The 17,868-nt window shown below is 38.9% G+C and overlaps 1 protein-coding gene across 1 annotated transcript in view; it reads left to right on the plus strand.

Annotated features, from left to right (window-relative positions):
* The window catches only part of PREX2 (phosphatidylinositol-3,4,5-trisphosphate dependent Rac exchange factor 2), a 296,906-nt gene that overhangs the window by 133,923 nt on the left and 145,115 nt on the right, over positions 1–17,868 (plus strand). The window contains exons 16-19 of the mRNA XM_052651670.1: positions 2,197–2,339; positions 2,496–2,588; positions 4,734–4,882; positions 10,438–10,523. Of these exons, the coding sequence (XP_052507630.1) occupies positions 2,197–2,339; positions 2,496–2,588; positions 4,734–4,882; positions 10,438–10,523 (471 nt within the window). The remainder of the gene's footprint in view (positions 1–2,196; positions 2,340–2,495; positions 2,589–4,733; positions 4,883–10,437; positions 10,524–17,868) is intronic.

Below are 17,868 nucleotides of genomic sequence, written 5' to 3' on the forward strand. Positions count from 1 at the left end.
TGAAACTATTCTAGGTCAGACCCATGGGTTTCTTTTTTTTTTTTTTTAATGACAGTATATATTAAAATGATTAAATGAGAGCCGATATAAATGCATATTTATAGTGATTTTTTTTAGAAAATACTTTCAGAATTAGAGAACAAAATTATAAATTTCTGGAAAAAAGTTTCTTTTTGACTACTAATTAAAGATTGAATTTCTTTCTTATTTGTTGACTTCATTTCTCTTAAATTTATAAAGTAATGAGACTTAGTTTTCCCTCGGTACTCATATGATCTTATAGATTCCATAAACCCAAACCATCGCTTTCCATTGTTAATAATATTTGCTTATGTACTTATTTGGTAGCTCTTGTGCTTATTGGCCAATTATATTCAGAAATTACTTTTTCCGAAGAAATAAGAACAGAAAAGTAGCAGTGATTTTGAAAGCCTCTTTGATTATCGTTTGTTCCTTTGGGACTTCCATTACATCCCAGTGTCTCTGGATCACAGGAAATACTGGTCTTTGAAAAGCCAATTATTGATTGGAAGAAATGACATCATTATATGAAATTAAAACTATAATATCAAGCTGAAAACCTTCAAAGAGTTTGATGATTTTTCTCTTTAAAGCATCAGCAAGCAGCAATTTTATCTAAATGTTTATTTTAAAATATTGGGTTGCAGTAAAGTTTTTCCCTATGGGAGTCTCTGTCAGTAAAGGCGCAGCCAACTGGGCTCATGCCTGGCCTTATGGACGTTTTCTCTCCCTGCCTTTAGACTGACTGGTGGAGGAAAACAGCAGTAGCAGAAACACCATGTGAGTTTGGGGAATAATGTAGGTCATGTCGGCAAGGCCTACCTGCATGAGGGCTAAGTTGCTTCAGTCCTGTCCGACTCTTGCAGCCCTATGGGCTGTAGCCCGCCAGGCTCCTCTGTCCAGGCAAGAATACTGGAGTGGGTTGCCGTGCCCTCCTCTATGTGATCTTCCCGACCCAGGGATCAGACCTGCACGCCTTATGTCTCCCACATCAGCAGGCGGGTTCTTTACCACTAGCGCCACTTGGGAAGCCCTAGGCAAGGCTTACCTCGATCTCAATTATATTCTCCTTCCTATTGTCAGCTACAATTTGTGTTGCCTTTTAATTTGTGGTTGGTAGTTTCATTCGTTAAATTTATGTTGCCAGCAGTTTTCCATTTAAAGGTCAATCCATACATATAACTGATCAACAGTTATGATTTGGAACTCCATTAGAATAATGAAACAAAGGAGGTATCTTTTTTTTTTTTTGCCTACTGTATGCCAAATTATTTATATTAGTTACATTTTCGTTTGTCCAGCATTATGAAGAAGATTTTATTGTCCACATATTATCGGTGAGGAAACTGAAGTTCAAGGAATTTAAGTAACTTCCCCAGTGTTGCTTCCAGAATAAGAATATAAGGATAGATAAGTAGAAAGAAGATTTCTCTTTTAAGACACTTTGACAGCTGTCAGGATCTCACTGAGTACAAATTCTTTCTATCAGTATGTAGCCTTATTTTTTAAAAAGGCTAACAAAACATATACCTTATATCATTAGAGCATTGTCAGGCAGCTTTGGGACTTTGGGGGAAAATGTTAGTGTTCAGATAAAAGGTAAAAACTGACCTTTGCAGAAATAAGGTTATTTGAGAACAGTGTTTTTATGCAGATGACTAGGAATTGGTGGAAACTAAAATCACATTTCACCCAGAAGGCAGATTTCTGGTTTAAAGTATTGGAACAAAAGTAACTACAGTGAGAATTGCTCACACACATAAAGACTACATTTAACCCATTTGAATTTTCCCATAATTGTGTGGGATATTAAAAACAGAAATGTTTTTGTCTTTTACTTAAAATGTTTACTACAAATTCAAAACCCTGTAGGATTCTATGCTTTGAATTGCATGCATTTTCAAAATTCAATATAATCTTTTGAAAGTAAAAGTTGGATTTTAATCTGGAAGGCAGCAGATTTGGTGAAGTCAAAAAACTTTATCATGAAAAAAATATTCCTTATCTTTAAAAAATCAGTCTTTTAGGTAACAGTAATTGAAGGAAACATCAGCTTGAAATTATGGAAATTAAAAAGTATCACTGGGATATCTGTGGATGTGGCTTGTTCCAGGCTGAAGGTCTGTCAGTATATGGAAAATGATTGATTTGGCTACTCGACCTCTATTTCCATAGTGCTTGAGAAAAGCGAATTCAAAGACGAACCTCTACTTTTCCGTTTTTTTGCGGATGAGGAGATGGAAGGGTCAAATATGAAGCACCGACTGATGAAGCATGATTTGAAAGTTGTGGAAAATGTTATAGCTAAATCCTTATTGGTAAGTTTATTACTATGCTGTGCAAATTTTCTTCTTCATTAGACATTGATAGATTTCATAAACATGTTTGGTGATACAATGTATCATTTCAGTCTGTTTGATTTGTAACTTTTTTCATAGTTATTTTGTTAGTCATGTTAATACTTTACATTTCAGATTAAATCCAATGAAGGCAGCTATGGTTTTGGATTAGAAGACAAAAATAAAGTTCCAATAATAAAGTTGGTGGAGAAGGGGTCTAATGCTGAGGTAATGTAAATTAGTGTTTTTATTTAAAATTTTTGTCTGTGACATACACATTTAAAAGTTTTAAACAAACTGAAATCAGCCTTCAAGTATCTCTATTGAAAATAATGATTCTGAATAATCTTATTCTGAGGTTCTTTGTAATACTGTTGGAGTTTGTGAAAGAGGGTATCTGAGTAGCTAAGGATAGTGGGGGAGGTATTGTAAAGATGTACAGCTTCAACTTGACCTTGTAGGAGTCCATGTGGCTTAGTCCATGTCTGATTCTAGTTTGCGACCTGGTGAAGACTGTATAGGGTGGGACTGTATTATGCACGCTACGTGATTCTTCCACTGAATCAAGAGCTGTGTCTTCTATTTTCCTATCACTTGAATTTTTTTTTATTGTGGTAAAAGGCACATATTATAAAACATACTATTTTAAACATACTTAACTGTACAGTTCATTGGCACTAAGCACATTCACATTGCTGTGCAACTCTCACCATCATCCATCTCTCAAAATTTTTTACCTTCATAAACTGAAACTCTGTCCCCATTAAATCGTAACTCCCCATTTTTCCTCCTCCCCCGTCCCAGCCCCTGGTGCCTGGAATCTGCCAGTGGACTTTCTGACTCTATGAATTTGACTATTCTAGGTACCTCGTGTAAGTGGAATCAAACAGTATTTGTCTGCACCCAGTGTATATTGGAATGCATTTTTAAGCTTAGCTTAATATATGTCCTACAAACAGATGGCACTTCCTTTTTTCCCCCCTATGCTATACAGTAGGTTCTTATTAGGTATCTATTTTATACATTAGGTAGTGTGTGTATCCTCTAAGATCATGGTATCCAGCTCTTGTGTGTGTGTATGTGTGTGTGTGTGTGTGTGTTAGTCACTCAGTCTTGCCCAACTCTTTGCTACAGACCCCATGGACTGTAGCACACCTGGCTCCTCCATTCATGGGATTTTCCAGGTAAGAATATTGAAGCAGGGTGCCATTTCCTTCTCCAGGGGATCGTCCTGACCCAGGGATCAAACTTGGGTCTTTTGGGTCTCCTGCATTGGTAGATGAGTTCTTTCTGCTGAGCCACCAGGAAAGCCCACTGAAAGCTTTATGTATAGCGTATTAATGTTGGAGAAAATAAATCTGCTCAGGTCATACCCTGTTAGTGGGCCTGGCCAACAACTAACTATTTTTGTTAATTTTCTATGATGAAGAAATGTTTTCCCCATTTTCAGATGATGTTCTTGGAGCCCAGGTTCACCTGACTCTGCCACCAATAAAATGCCCTCTGCCAGGTTTTCATCCTTCAGCTAGTAACCAGCATATGCTATAGTTTACAGGCAGTGTGCATGTGTGTGCGTGTGCTTAGTCATTTCTGACTATTTGTGACCCCATGGACTGTAGCCTGCCAGGCTCCTCTGTCCATGGGATTTCCCAGGCAGGAATACTGGAGTGGATTGCCATTTCTTCCTCCAGAGTATCTTCCTGACCCAGGTATGCAACCCGAGTCTCCTGAGTCCCTTGCATTGGCAGGTGGATTCTTTACCCCTGAGCCACCCCATTTTTCCCCTTTTAGGCAGTAGGTTAGTTAAGAAGATTGACCTGGTTGGCATGCAGAGATAATGTCTTCCTCGTTATCCTTCCAGCATCTTGTGATCCATGCCTGTTGGAGTTCTTCCTTGGATTCCAGGCATTTCTCTCTCATCCCTGCAGACACCTATGCTGTGTCAGGCTAGAGATGCATATTTGGTTGTCATCCATGTCTGTATAGAGGTTGTAACTCTCTGAGTTATTTGGATATAGATGGAAAACACAGGAAAAACAATTAACCTGAGGTTTGACTGTAGTTAAAAGGATGAAGTAAGAAGAACTATCAAAGATAACAGAAAAAAAGGGTTACAAGTGAAGTACAGTGTTAAGTCCTGGAAGGAGGGAGAAAATTGCAGTAGAGACGGGTGATCCAATGAAAAACTAAATCAAAGAGAGTAACTGTGTTATCTCTTCCACAGTTCTGTATTGTGACGTTGTATAAAAACATTGCGGATGTGTTAAAATGTCAGAAGTCACTAAGTTCTAGACCTTCTCAGATTCTAATTCTGTGAAAAAGTAGGTTTCTTATTAAAATATTATTATTATTATTTTGCTATTTCTCTCCTAGATGGCTGGCATGGAAGTTGGGAAAAAGATTTTTGCGATTAATGGTGACCTAGTTTTTATGAGACCTTTCAATGAAGTGGATTGCTTCCTGAAATCATGCTTAAATAGCAGAAAACCTCTAAGAGTTCTCGTGAGCACAAAGCCAAGGGAGTAAGTTGTATAGTTTATACAGTGTTTAAAAATATTAGACCTTAGTGAGTAAAATAGGAAAGTTAGCAAAATCGGTGTCTGAGATTAAGCATCTCATTGCTTGCACATTTGAACTTCACCAACATCACTGATACTGGTCTTTATATGATGGAAAAGTTATGTTGCTTATGATGGTTAAGCTACTTTATGTTGCTACTTAAAGCACGTTATTTTCAGCAGAAATAATATTTTCCTTTTCTTACCCCCATTTTTCTTGTTTGGGTTGGGTTGAGCTTGATTATGAGTAAGGAAAACTAGTAGGACACTTGGTAATGGAAACTTTATTCCCTCATGCTCCCTAAATCCAAGGATTTCAGGGACTACAAACTGATGAGACACCCTGTGTTGATACACACAATTGTTTGTTGTTCAGTTGCTTATGTAGTCAGTTGTTCATGTCCCATTCTTGGCTACCCTATGGACTGTAGCCCACCAGGCTCCCCTGTCCTTCACAAACTCCTGGTGCCGGGTCTTTTCCAATCTTTGTGTCAGGTTTACAAGGGGATATACATAATTACATCTTTATAAAATGGGAGCATGATTAATGATTTGGGGGCTTTTTGAAGAAAAATTAATATGATATTATGGGTATACTTGGGAAAAATTGGCTTTTGGTCTGCAAATCATCTATGATCTAGTGTCCCTGAATCAGATTTCCATGACTTGCTGAACCAATTAATTAATCAAGAGAATTAAGTACTTAGCATAGTGTCTTAACATACTATGATTATATCCATATTACTCTTTAAAAATGAATTATATTATTTTTCTATAGTAATAAGCAACTTCATTAATTTTAAGATAAATGACGTTTACCACTTCAGAAGCAAAATGGTTTATTTTAACTACTTAGGAAAATATTCTAAGTATATATGGTATAGTGTCTTCCCTACCTTGATATGTATTTTCAGCAATAGCTGAATCCATCATTTATCTTAGGAGCTGAAGTGCAGTGTAATGGGCTAGATTCTTCAGTGTCATCCAGGTAGAGGCTCTAGCTTCTACCCGTGGCTTACCAGGGGGTCTGAAGGAATGAGCACAACTCATCAAAGTTAGTAATTTAGGAAGACTTTGAGCAGATAAACATAATAATGTCTTTACTCTAAGCCTAATTAGGATCTCTTGTTGTCTTTGTGACCATGACTGGCTCTTTTAGCCCACCTAGCTCCTCTGTCCATGGGATTTCCCAGAAAAGAATATTGGAGTAGGTTGCCATTTCCTTCTTCAGGGGTCTCCCTGACCCCGGGGTCAAACTCAAGTCTCCTCCCTTGGCATGCAGATTTTTTACCACTGAGCCACCAGGGAAGCCCAATTATGATCTATTACTTCCCTTTTATTCTAAGATGAAGCTTATCTAGTTGCCTACCTCTGAATTTCAGTTCAGTCCCTCAGTTGTGTCTGACTCTTTGCAATCCCTTGGACTGTAGCACGCCGGGCTCCCCTGTCCATCACCATCCCCAGAACTTACTTAAACTTAAGTAGTCCTTGATACCATCCAACCATCTCATCTTCTGTCATTCCCTTCTCCTGCCTTCAGTCTTTCCCAGCATTAGGGTCTTTTCCAAAGAGTCATTTCTTCACATCAGGTGGCCAAAGTATTGGAGCTTCAGCTTCAGCAGCAGTCCTTCCAATGAGTATTCAGGACTGATTTCCTTTAGGGTGGACTGGATTGATTTCCTTGCAGTCCAAGGAAATTTCCTTGCAGTCTCAAGAGTCTTTTCCAACACCACAGTTCAAAAGCTTCAGTTCTTTGGTGCTCAGCTTAAAGGTCCAACTCTCACATCTGTACTTACTACTGGAAAAACCATAGCTTTGATTAGATGGACCTTTGTTGGCCAAGTAATGTCTCTGCTTTTTAATATGCTGTCTAGGTTGGTCATAGCTTTTCTTCCAAAGAGCAAGCACCTTTTAATTTCATGGCTGCAGTCATCATCTGCAATGATTTTGGAGCTCAAAAAAATAAAGTCTGTCACTGTTTGCATTGTTTCCCCATCTAATTGCCATGAAGTGATGGGACTGGATGCCATGACCTTAGTTTTCTGAATGTTGAATTTTAAGCCAACTTTTTCACTCTCCTCTTTCACTTTCATCAAGAGGCTCTTTAGTTCTTCACTTTCTGCTGTAACGGTGGTGTCATCTGTATATCTAAGGTTGTTGATATTTCTCCCGGCAATCTTGATTCCAGCTTGTGCTTCATCCAGTCCAGCATTTCATGTGATATACTCTGCATGGGCATTTAAAAGGAAAAGGACAGGCTGGAAAAGGATGAGGGAGTAGGATTCCAGTGTAATTATTAGTAAACTAAAGACCCTCACCGTGGTTCCTTGCCCTCTGATTTAACCATGTAAATACTTTTCACTGATCATAGACATTTCAATTCAGAGGACTGGGAAGTCATCTGCTTCAATACTGAATAGAAAGAGGCAAATCCTTAGTCTTAGAATTAGTTGCTAGATGAGCAGGGTTGATCCCGGGTCTACTGACTCTTCCTTCCATGTTTGCTGCACTGTATCTGAAACCCCGTATTTCTGGTCCAGATTCAAGGCTCTCTTTCACCACTTGCTTGTTAATTGTGTTGTTTCAGTATCCTTATCCATAAAAAAATGGGGCTATGGTAAGAGGTTACAGAGGTGCTAAGAACTTAAATAAATCTAGGTGTGTAAAGAACCTAGTTGTGTGTTCAGCACATAGTATGTCCTCCAGTGATGTTATCTGTGATGCTTATCTGTTCTTTTATTTCATTTTTTTCCCCATTTCTTCTTTATTACGTGAAAAGTAAGTTTCACATTATATTTCAAGACCGTTTTGAGAATTGTTGTTGTTCAGTTGCTAAGTCATGTCCAGCTCTTTGTGACCTCATGGACTTCAGCACACCAGGCTTCCCTGTCCTTTACTATATCCTGAACTTTGCTCAAACTCATGTCCATTGAGTCAGTGATACTATATGGAATACTCAAGTTTTTCCTTTTTATTTTTAATTTGTCTGAAATATTGTAACCTTTCCTTTATGCCCTTATTCTAACATATGATTCCTGTCAATCATTCTCATATTTTCTTACAATGGCCACTTATAATTTATGTAGTAGAAAGGCAAAAAATGAGAGGCGAATACAACAGAATTTTTCTTTTGAACCCATCTGTATTTTACACATTGATTCTATCAAGGAATTTTTCAAAAGGCTTTGTAGCAGATAATTTAGTGCACTCATTTTCTACGAAAATGAGCATTTCTCTTGTATAAATTTAATTCTTCATAGTGGTCCCAGCAGGGAAACATATTTTCCAAAGGTCATTTTATGAAGAGAGTTACAGTGTTATGAACAAAATGCATCTCACAGCGTTCTGTACAAATTTTGTTAAAAATGTAATAACCTTGAAGATTAGAGCAAAGTCAACCTCGAATAGCAATATAAGGATAGAGGTTACTCAGAAAGAGTTTTGAGAGTCCATTATGAATTTTTTACAGTTCAAAAGCACCAATAATTCACCATGGCCAGAAAGCTCCAAGTTATTTTAGTGTGAGTCCTAAGTCACTTCAGTCATGTCTAACTCTTTGTGACCCTATGAACTGTAGCCCGACAGCCTCCTCTGTCCATGAAATTCTCCAGGCAAGAATACTGGAGTAGGTTGCCATTTCCTTCTCCAGAGGATCTTCCTGACCCAGGGATCAAACCTGCATTGCTTATGTCTGCTGCAGTGGCAGGTGGGTTCTTTACTGCTAGTGCCACCCAGGAAGCCCATTTCAGCAAAAGTGAACCCTCATTCAAGAACTCTCATTCTCTCATTCACAGAGAGGCATGAGCTCTATTTTTTATTTCATGCTCAGAAGATGTGTTTATTCCCTTTTCTTTTCCTTAGTCAATCTTCCATCTTCCAGTGTACCTTTGACAGACCCTAATAGCAAGGTGTTGTAAAGGAAGCAGATATAGCCTTATATAGCAAAGTGTTTAATTAAGGATAAAGGATAAATTCATTCCATAAGTCAGTGCCACCAATATACAGATCACTTCATAGTGTGTAACCTAGGGCTTCCCTGGTGGCTCAGATGATAAAGAATCTGCCTACAACTCAGGAGACCTGGATTTGATTCCTGAGTTAGGAAATCCCCTGGGGAAGGAAATGGTGACCCACTCCAATATTCTTGCCTGGAGAGTTCAGGCTCAATTGGTCAAAGGTTGCTCGATGGACAAAGGATTCTTTAAATTCTATAATAACACTTTCAGGCTTCCCTAAAACAGATAGTTTGGATTTCTATCACGGATTGCCAGAAAGCCTGCCAGGATTATATTTGAAATTACAGGGCCAGCCTCTGCCTTCAAGTCTAAGTGCCGTGTGTAGCTCTCTGAACTTTTCTAGACGCAGCATTGCTCAAACAGCTCCCCCAGCTCTTTCATAAACAGCAAGTGCGTGCTGCTCTACCTAACTTCAGACTGTTTCTCAGGTTCCCTTGAAATGCTGCCAGCCTTTATTTCATGATTCATTCATCATCTTTTGGAAAACACTTTTGTTTCTTCGGCATCAAGTGCCATCCATCAACATTTATTACATGGTATTCATTTGTCTTTGCTCTCTCTGGAAATTTATTTAGACTCATTTTTGCTGTTATGATGTTGTGTCTTATCTCGAGTTCGCTGCTTTTCATTGTTGCTCTCTGATTTCTGCCTTCCTTCCTTGGAGTAGCTTGTTTATTATTGCCAGTTTATTACTCCCTCCCTGGTTTGCCATGATGGCTGACTCAAGATCTCCATCCCTTCCTCTTCATTACCATGTGGATTCATTAAAAAATACAGTTTTTCGTATTCAGATTTACTTTTTGATGTGTTATCCTTTTAAAATTCCACTGAATGAACACTAAAGCTAATCATATTCTTAAATACATGATTTTGATACTGTGTTTGACAGGTCTGTTATTTAAAACCAGCTCTTTGTTGTTGCTCTTTGCTGAAGTTCCCAACAGGTAGAAATGGATGAACCCTGTGTTTCTTTTATGTTAATTTTAAAAGTGAGATTTCGCAAAGTGCACCAAAGGCTTTGTCAGAGTAAACTAGGGAGAGATGCTTCCATTGTACTAAGTACTTGCGCAGTTCATAGCATGAGACAGGGCAATTTACGAAAGGTTTCTCTTTTCACCTTCACTGACACCCTGCAAAGTAGTTTTAACATCATCATCTTTTTGCGGAAACTGGCTCAGTTAAACAGTTCATCCAAGTTAGCCAAGTATTAAGGGACTAAATCAAGATTCAAAGGGAGGTTGGTGTGACCAGAGCCTGTTCCTTGCTCAGGATATTCTGCGCAATGACTGTGTTCAGTGGGAGATCTTGGGTGCCTGCTCTGGGTCCCTTGGAGGTGCACCCCCCATGCTTGTCCAGCCCAGTCTCTTTCACACATTAGACCCCAGATGTGTATTTATTGAAGGATTGAATTTTATTCAGTCCACAATAGCTGTGTGGACAGCTATTGTTTTAACCAGTTGTGGCATTTTAAAGTCATCTTACCTTATTTTCGATTGACTTTAGGACAGTGAAAATCCCAGATTCAGCGGAAGGACTTGGCTTCCAGATCCGAGGATATGGCCCGTCGGTGGTGCACGCGGTAGGAAGAGGTGAGAAAGCCGTCCTGTGTGGTATCCAACTGACCAGCAAGTTTGAATGTCCTTACTGAACAAAAATGTGTGTAATCATGTTGCTATGGATATTCTCAGTGTTTGCTGTATTAGCTCAATGGTAGTGACTCAGTTGGTCAAGAATCTGCCTGCAGTGCAGGAGACTCTGGTTCAATCTCTGGGTCAGGAAGATCCCCTGGAGAAGGAAATGGCAACCCACTCCAGTATTCTTGCCTGAGAAATCCCATGGACAGAGAAGCCTGGCAGGCTACATTAGATGGAGTCTCAGGAGTCAGGCACAATTTAGTGACTAAACCACCTCCACCAGTATACTCTTATTTAAAAAAAAAAAAAACTTCTCCAAATTGTAAGACAAATTTGTCATTGTTAACAATTCATAAGAGAATGATTCCTCTCAATCTCACTTTTCTGCATGTTTCAGTGTAATCAAAGGATGTAATGATTTTAAGGTGGTCTGTTTTTCCCTGACAGCATATTACTGTATTTCTGTCAACAATTCTAAGATGTAAGTTTGGGTTTAAGAATTATCTGTGTGGTTTATATATTGTCTGCTACTATATGATTACTTCAAGTGTTCTCATAAACCATGTGTTTTATAAACCATCAAATGCATTTTAAATTAAATAATTTAGGGGACCTAAAACTTAATGTTTATATTTTATTCTCTTTCTGTTTGACAGGCAAATCAGCCTTTGATATCTCTTGTTAACATACACACTTTTAAATTTTATGCTAACATTAATGTAATTTAAAGAAATAACTGTTAGATTCCACATTACTAACCACAGTAAGTAAATTGCTGCTGTAGCAAGAAGGATAGCAGTAAGCGATGTGTTTATCTTAACAAGAGAAATACATGCTTTTCATTACTAAGATATGTGAATTGTAAAGCATCTCAATATGATCATTCCAACATTACACTGGGAAATTTTGAGATCACATTGCTATCAGAGTCATATTTATCAAGAACATACTAGCTAGACCTCTATTAGAGTCTATAAAATCGCTTTCATTAGTGTATGTGTGATAAAAATTAACCTTACTTCAAAAACTTCTTTTCACTCAGACTTTTAAAACACCTAGATTAATAGATATTTCAAATATTTCCATTTACTCATTAAAATTATAAAACAGAAATGGGAGTCATTGCATAGCGAAAGGGATGTCTGTTGTGACAAGTATTTCCTTCATTTTCACTAGACCAAAAAGGAGCCAGTCACCTTATTAGTACTATGAAAGAACTGAAAACTGGAGTGAATCAAGTTTTTTCTTTCCTTGTCTTTTAAGGAGCAAGGTTGTATTTTGGAAACTTAGTCATAGGGTTAAGTCCAATTCTGGTTACTATGCCTTTTGCTTCTGAAGAAGAAAACAAAGAAATGCTCATGTGCTTTTCCTTTTGAGTGAATATGAAATAAGATAATAGCCTGTGGTTTCCTTTTGCTCTGTAATCTTGCCATGAAAACATAAACTTCTTTCCCATTTTTCCTTCTTCAGCCCTTTCCCATGGTCGCACACCAGAGCATATCAATGACTGAACTTCTGCCTGTGGAGTCTACAATTCCAGTATGCCAGTTTCTGGTGCTAAAGTCTTTTTTTTTTTTTTTTGATCTCTCATCACTTTGATATTCTCAGGTTGTTTTAAAATTCAGTTGGTTTGTAAGTTAAATGTAGTTCAATTAAAAAAAAAAAGGTAAGCAAAATTCGATAGGGTTGTCCAAGCTTTGGATACTTCTCCTTTTCTGCTGGTGAATTACATCCTGCAGAGTACCACTTCCTCCCTGAGCCAGCTTTATCCCCATGGTGGGTCACTACCGCCACTTGTCTGCATCATTAGGGTCCTCTCATCCCTGTAGCTCAGCTGCATCTAGGGTCCTCTTGGTCTTATTCCTCAGGTGCATCCAGAGCACCTCGTTTTGGCCTCAGATAAACGTGATTACAGCCTTTGCTCTTTCTTTTGAGCAGCTGAGAAAGAATTGTCATGGATACGAAATTAGTGTCATCCCAAGTCACTGTCTAGTCTTTTACTGAGCCCCTGTTACTACTCAGCTGTCTGTTTACGTGTCTGATCAGTTTTCTCCTCATCATTGCCTCCTGTCTCCCAGGTATGAAGCCTTCCAAGTCCTATATCTTGTTGGCTATTTGACCATCATCTGTTTTTCTCCTACTCTAGAGGAACAGATTTTCCATTTTCTTCTCTAGAGTTCAACGTTAAAATCTCTATAAAGATTCTGGAGCCTATCCCTTCAGATACTGCCTCTGTGGTATTACATTGTCAGATAGTCCCCTTACAGAATTTTCAGCCTTTCTTTTCACTGAATTACTATAGCAGAGGCTATAAAAATAGACTTGGGTTTCCCAGGTGGCGTGCTTGGTAAAAAAAACCCACCTGCCAATGCAGGAGACTTAAGAGATGCCAGTTTGATCCGTAGGTGGGGAAGATCCTCTGGAGAAGAAAATGGCACCCCACTCTAGTATTCTTACCTGGAGAATCCCATGGACAGAGGAGCCTGGAGAGCTATAGTCCATGGGATCGCAAAGAGTCAGACACAACTGAAGCAACTTAGCATATACAGCACACATAAAAGTGGTCAGCTTTTTCCTCATTGAAATAGACAAAGAAACAAAGCTATCTTGAATTTAACAGCAAACTCAAAACTTTCCTTCTTCCTTATTTTCCCCTCTAGATCCTTGACGTTCAAAATTTGGTCCCCAAACCGACAGCATTGGCATCGCTTGGGAGATGGCTAGAAATGCAGAATCTCAGGCCCCATCCAATACTTACTGAATCAGAATCTGCATTTCAACAAGACCCACCCCCCGCCACCGCCCACCCCCCTGCCGCCAGGTGGTTGGTATGCATGTCAAAGATTGAGACCCTCAGCTCCAGAATATTGCTCTCAGGGCTTTAATTTTTGTCATGACCAAACTTCCTGAAATGCTGGTCTGTATTTTGGCTGGATCTTTGTCACTTCCTACTTGAATTTCAGCCCAGTGCTATAGCTCCTCCCACCTCCAACCCATGTCTTCAAGAGTAGCCCATGTCTTATAAGAGTAATCATGGACTAAACTGAGAAGTGCAATGGATATTGAAAGTTCCTGTCTTAATTGAATTTTCTGTCCCATTTGTTTAAACTGACTAGTCTTGTTGGGGTGAAACAAAATATGTTTAGTCATATTTTCACTTCTGAGATGGTGCTTTCTGGATTTTCCTCCTATCCCTTCTCTGCCAACTCTTCAACTGTTGACCCCGTAACTGCTGGCACTCTCTTCTCTTCTCTGCCTTCTGTGCTTTCTACATAAACAATTGTATTGATCCTCTTTGCTGGGGATTTCTGAATCTCTTTACTCAGATTCCTTGAATTCTATAGCCAAGATCTAATTGTTCATTATACATCAATGCCCCTTTGGCACCTTAAAATCCAGTGTTTTCCCCAGTTGAACTTTTCATCTCTTTTCTGAAGTTGCTTTACCTCCGGGGCGGTCTCTCTTCATTTAAGTGACTCCATCTACTCAGCCACTGAGTCTAGAGGCACAGGCATGATCCTGGGTACTCTCACCTCTCCAACAACTCCATCATCAAATGTCAAATACTTGATCTCGTTCTCCTCTTCATAACTAATGCTACCTTAATTCCAGCCTGGGAGTTTGCAGTAGATGCTTACTGTGATTTTGATTTTTGACTTGAACTCCAGTGATCCATCCTGTTTCAATGGGTGGGGAGGGATCATGTCACCTCTCTGCTTAAAATTCTTAAATGTTTTTCCTCTTGTGTATATAATAATGTTCACTTCATAAGTTTCAAAACCTGCCTCTGCTTTGTTCACCTATATTTTTCACTCACTTTCATTCAAGATGGACACCAATTGCTCCTATGGTCCCAAATGTCCAGTTTATTTCTTGATTCAGTACCTCTTTTTTGGGCTGTTCTTTCTTTTCTTCTTGTTGTTGTTGCTTTTTTTAAATATTGGAGTATAGTTTATTTAAAATGTTGTGTTAGCTTCAGGTGTATAGCAAAGTGAGTCAGACCATGAATATACATATATTTACTCTTTTTTAAATTCTTTTCCCATATAATCCATTACAGAGTATTGAGTAGAGTTCCCTGTGCTGTGCATTAGTAGGTCCTTTTAGTTATCTGTTCTATATGTAATAATGAGTATATGTCAGTCCCATTCTCCCAATTTATCCCTCCCCTTTTCTTATCTCCTGGTAACCATAAGCTTGTTTTCTACGTCTGTTGCTCCATTTCTGTTTTGTAGATAACTTCATTTGTACAACACCTCCTTCTTTCTTTTTTCAAAGATTCCAGGCTGTTCTTTCTGCTGATAGTGTCCCTCCCTTCCCCCCCCCCCACCCCCCCCCGCCTCAATGCTCAGCTTAATCCAAAAAAACCACTTAATATTTCTGGAAGTGAATTTTAGTGAGAAGAAAATATATACTGTCTTTTTGAATATCAATTATGTTCTTTAACATGTTTTATAACATGCTTAATAATTCCTTCATTATTTGCTTGCAAAGGAAGCTTCTTCTAACATGCTTATGATAATTTTATAATCATTGATATTAATTACATATATTGTATTTAGCAGTGATGCTTTGTAAATGTTGATTTGTTTGGAATATCAAATAGTATTGATTGGCAGGTCCTGAAAATCTTAACTCACTGGTTAGAATATGCCACTGTATCTATGCAAATAAATGGTGGACAGTTGATGTTTTCTGATTAACTTTATTCTCCACAAATTCTCTGGTTCCTGACTCTTTGTACATATCCTAAACTCATTTTCTTAGCAAATCCAGTTTACTCCTAGTTGCTATTGATTTGATTTTTTTTAAAGAATTTCTTTTAATTGTCATTTAAAAAAATGAAAGTGAAGACTATTTTAATATGCAGAGATTTTGTAGATTAAATGAAGATAAAAGGCCTGTGCTTCTGGTTTTCTCATTTTGCCATTATATTTGCATGTACCGAACATTAGATTGATTAGACATTTGACATCTTTGCATTTCATGAAAAGATGGGCTCCATAAAGGACAGAAATGGTATGGACCAAACAGAAGCAGGAGATATTAAGAAAAGGTGGCAAGAATACACAGAAGAACTGTACAAAAAAGAGCTTCATGACCCAGATAATCATGATGGTGTGATCACTCACCTAGAGCCAGACATCCTGGACTGTGAAGTCAAGTGGGCCTTAGAAAGCATCACTACGAACAAAGCTAGTGGAGGTGATGGAATTCCAGTTGAGCTGTTTTAAATTCTAAAAGATGATGCTGTGAATGTGCTGCACTCAATATGCCAGCAAATTTGGAAAACCCAGCAGTGGCCACAGGACTGGAAAAGGTCAGTTTTCATTCCAATCCCCAAAAAACGCAATGCCAAAGAATGCTCAAACTACCACACAATGGCACTCATCTCACATGGTAGTAAAGTAATGCTCAAAATTCTCTAAGATAGGCTTCAGCAATACATGAACCGTGAAATTCCAGATGTTCAAGCTGGTTTTAGAAAAAGCAGAAGAACCAGAGATCAAAATGCCAACATCTGCTGGATCATCAAAAAAGCAAGAGAGTTCCAGAAAAACATCTATTTCTGTTTTATTGACTATGCCAAAGCCTTTGACTGTGTGGATCACAATAAACTGTGGAAAATTCTGAAAGAGATCGGAACACCAGACCACCTGACCTGCCTCTTGAGAAACCTGTATGCAGGTCAGAAAGCAACAGTTAGAACTGGACATGGAACAACAGACTGGTTCCAAATAGGAAAAAGAGTACGTCAAGGCTGTATATTGTCACCCTGCTTATTTAACTTCTATGCACAGTACATCATGAGAAACGCTGGGCTGGAAGAAGCACAAACTGCAATCAAGATTGCTGGGAGAAATCTCAATGATATGATATGCAGATGACACCACCTTTATGGCAGAAAGTGAAGAGGAACTGAAAAGCCTTTTGATGTAAGTGAAAGAGGAGAGTGAAAAAGTTGTCTTAAAGCTCAACATTCAGAAAACGAAGATCATGGCATCTGGTCCCATCACTTCATGGCAAATAGATGGGGACACAGTGGAAATAGTGTCCGATGTTATTTTTTTAGGCTCCAAAATCACTGCAGATGGTGATTGCATCCATGAAATTAAAAGATGCTTACTCCTTGGAAGAAAAGTTATGACCAACCTAGATAGCATGTTGAAAAGCAGAGATATTACTTTCCCAGCAAAGGTCCGTCTAGTCATGGCTATGGTTTTTCCAGTAGTCTTATATGGATGTGAGAGTTGGACTGTGAAGAAAGCTAAGTGTAGAAGAATTGATGCTTTTGAACTGTGTTGTTGGAGAAGACTCTTGAGAGTCCCTAGGACTGCAAGGAGATCCACGCAGTCCATCCTAAAGGAGATCAGTCCTGGGTGTTCATTGAAAGGACTGATGTTGAAGCTGAAACTCCAATACTTTGGCCACCTCATGAGAAGAGTTGACTCATTGGAAAACACTCTGATGCTGGGAAGGATTGGGAGCAGGAGGAGAAGGGGACGACCGAGGATGAGATGGCTGGATGGCATCACCAACTCGATGGATATGAGTTTGAGTGAACTCGGAGTGTTGGTGATGGATGGGAGGCCTGGCGTGCTGTGATTCATGGGGTGGCAAAGAGTCGGACGTGACTTAGTGACTGGACTGACTGACTGACTGAGACATTTAAAAGGGGAAGTAACTGATTAGCATGATAAACATCTCTTTATAATATCCCTTCAAACGAATTCTTAGGTGGGGTGGGAAGATATTCTCTTCAACACAGTTTGAATGGCCAAATAAATAGAGAATGTTTGAAAAGGCATTGCCATCAGAGCCAAATTCATCAAGAACTCTTCTGTCCATGGAATTCTCCAGGCAAGAATACTGGAGTGGGCAGCTGTTCCCTTCTCCAGGGAATCTTCCCAACCCAGGGATTGCACCCAGCCCTCCCACATTGCAGGCAGATTCTTTACCATCTGAGCCACCAAGGAAGCCCATGAACATACTAGCTAGATCTTTATTATATTTGGAAACTGAGATGGACTTGTGGACACGGGGTGGGTGGGAAGTGGAGGGTAGGACATATTGGGAGATTAGCATTGACATATACACTGTGTGCATAGGTACGTAGTAGGAAGCTGCTGTATAGCATAGGGAGTCAGCTCAGTGCTCTGTGATGACCTAGAGGGGTGGGAAAAGGGATGGGATGGGAGGGAGGTTCAAAAGGGAGGGGAGGGGATATATACATATACATATAAATTATAAAGCAGTTATACTCTAATTTTAAAAATTTGCTATATGGAACTTAAATAAA

This window comes from Budorcas taxicolor, chromosome 14 (assembly GCF_023091745.1).
Source record: "Budorcas taxicolor isolate Tak-1 chromosome 14, Takin1.1, whole genome shotgun sequence".
NCBI classification, from domain to species: Eukaryota; Metazoa; Chordata; class Mammalia; order Artiodactyla; family Bovidae; genus Budorcas; species Budorcas taxicolor.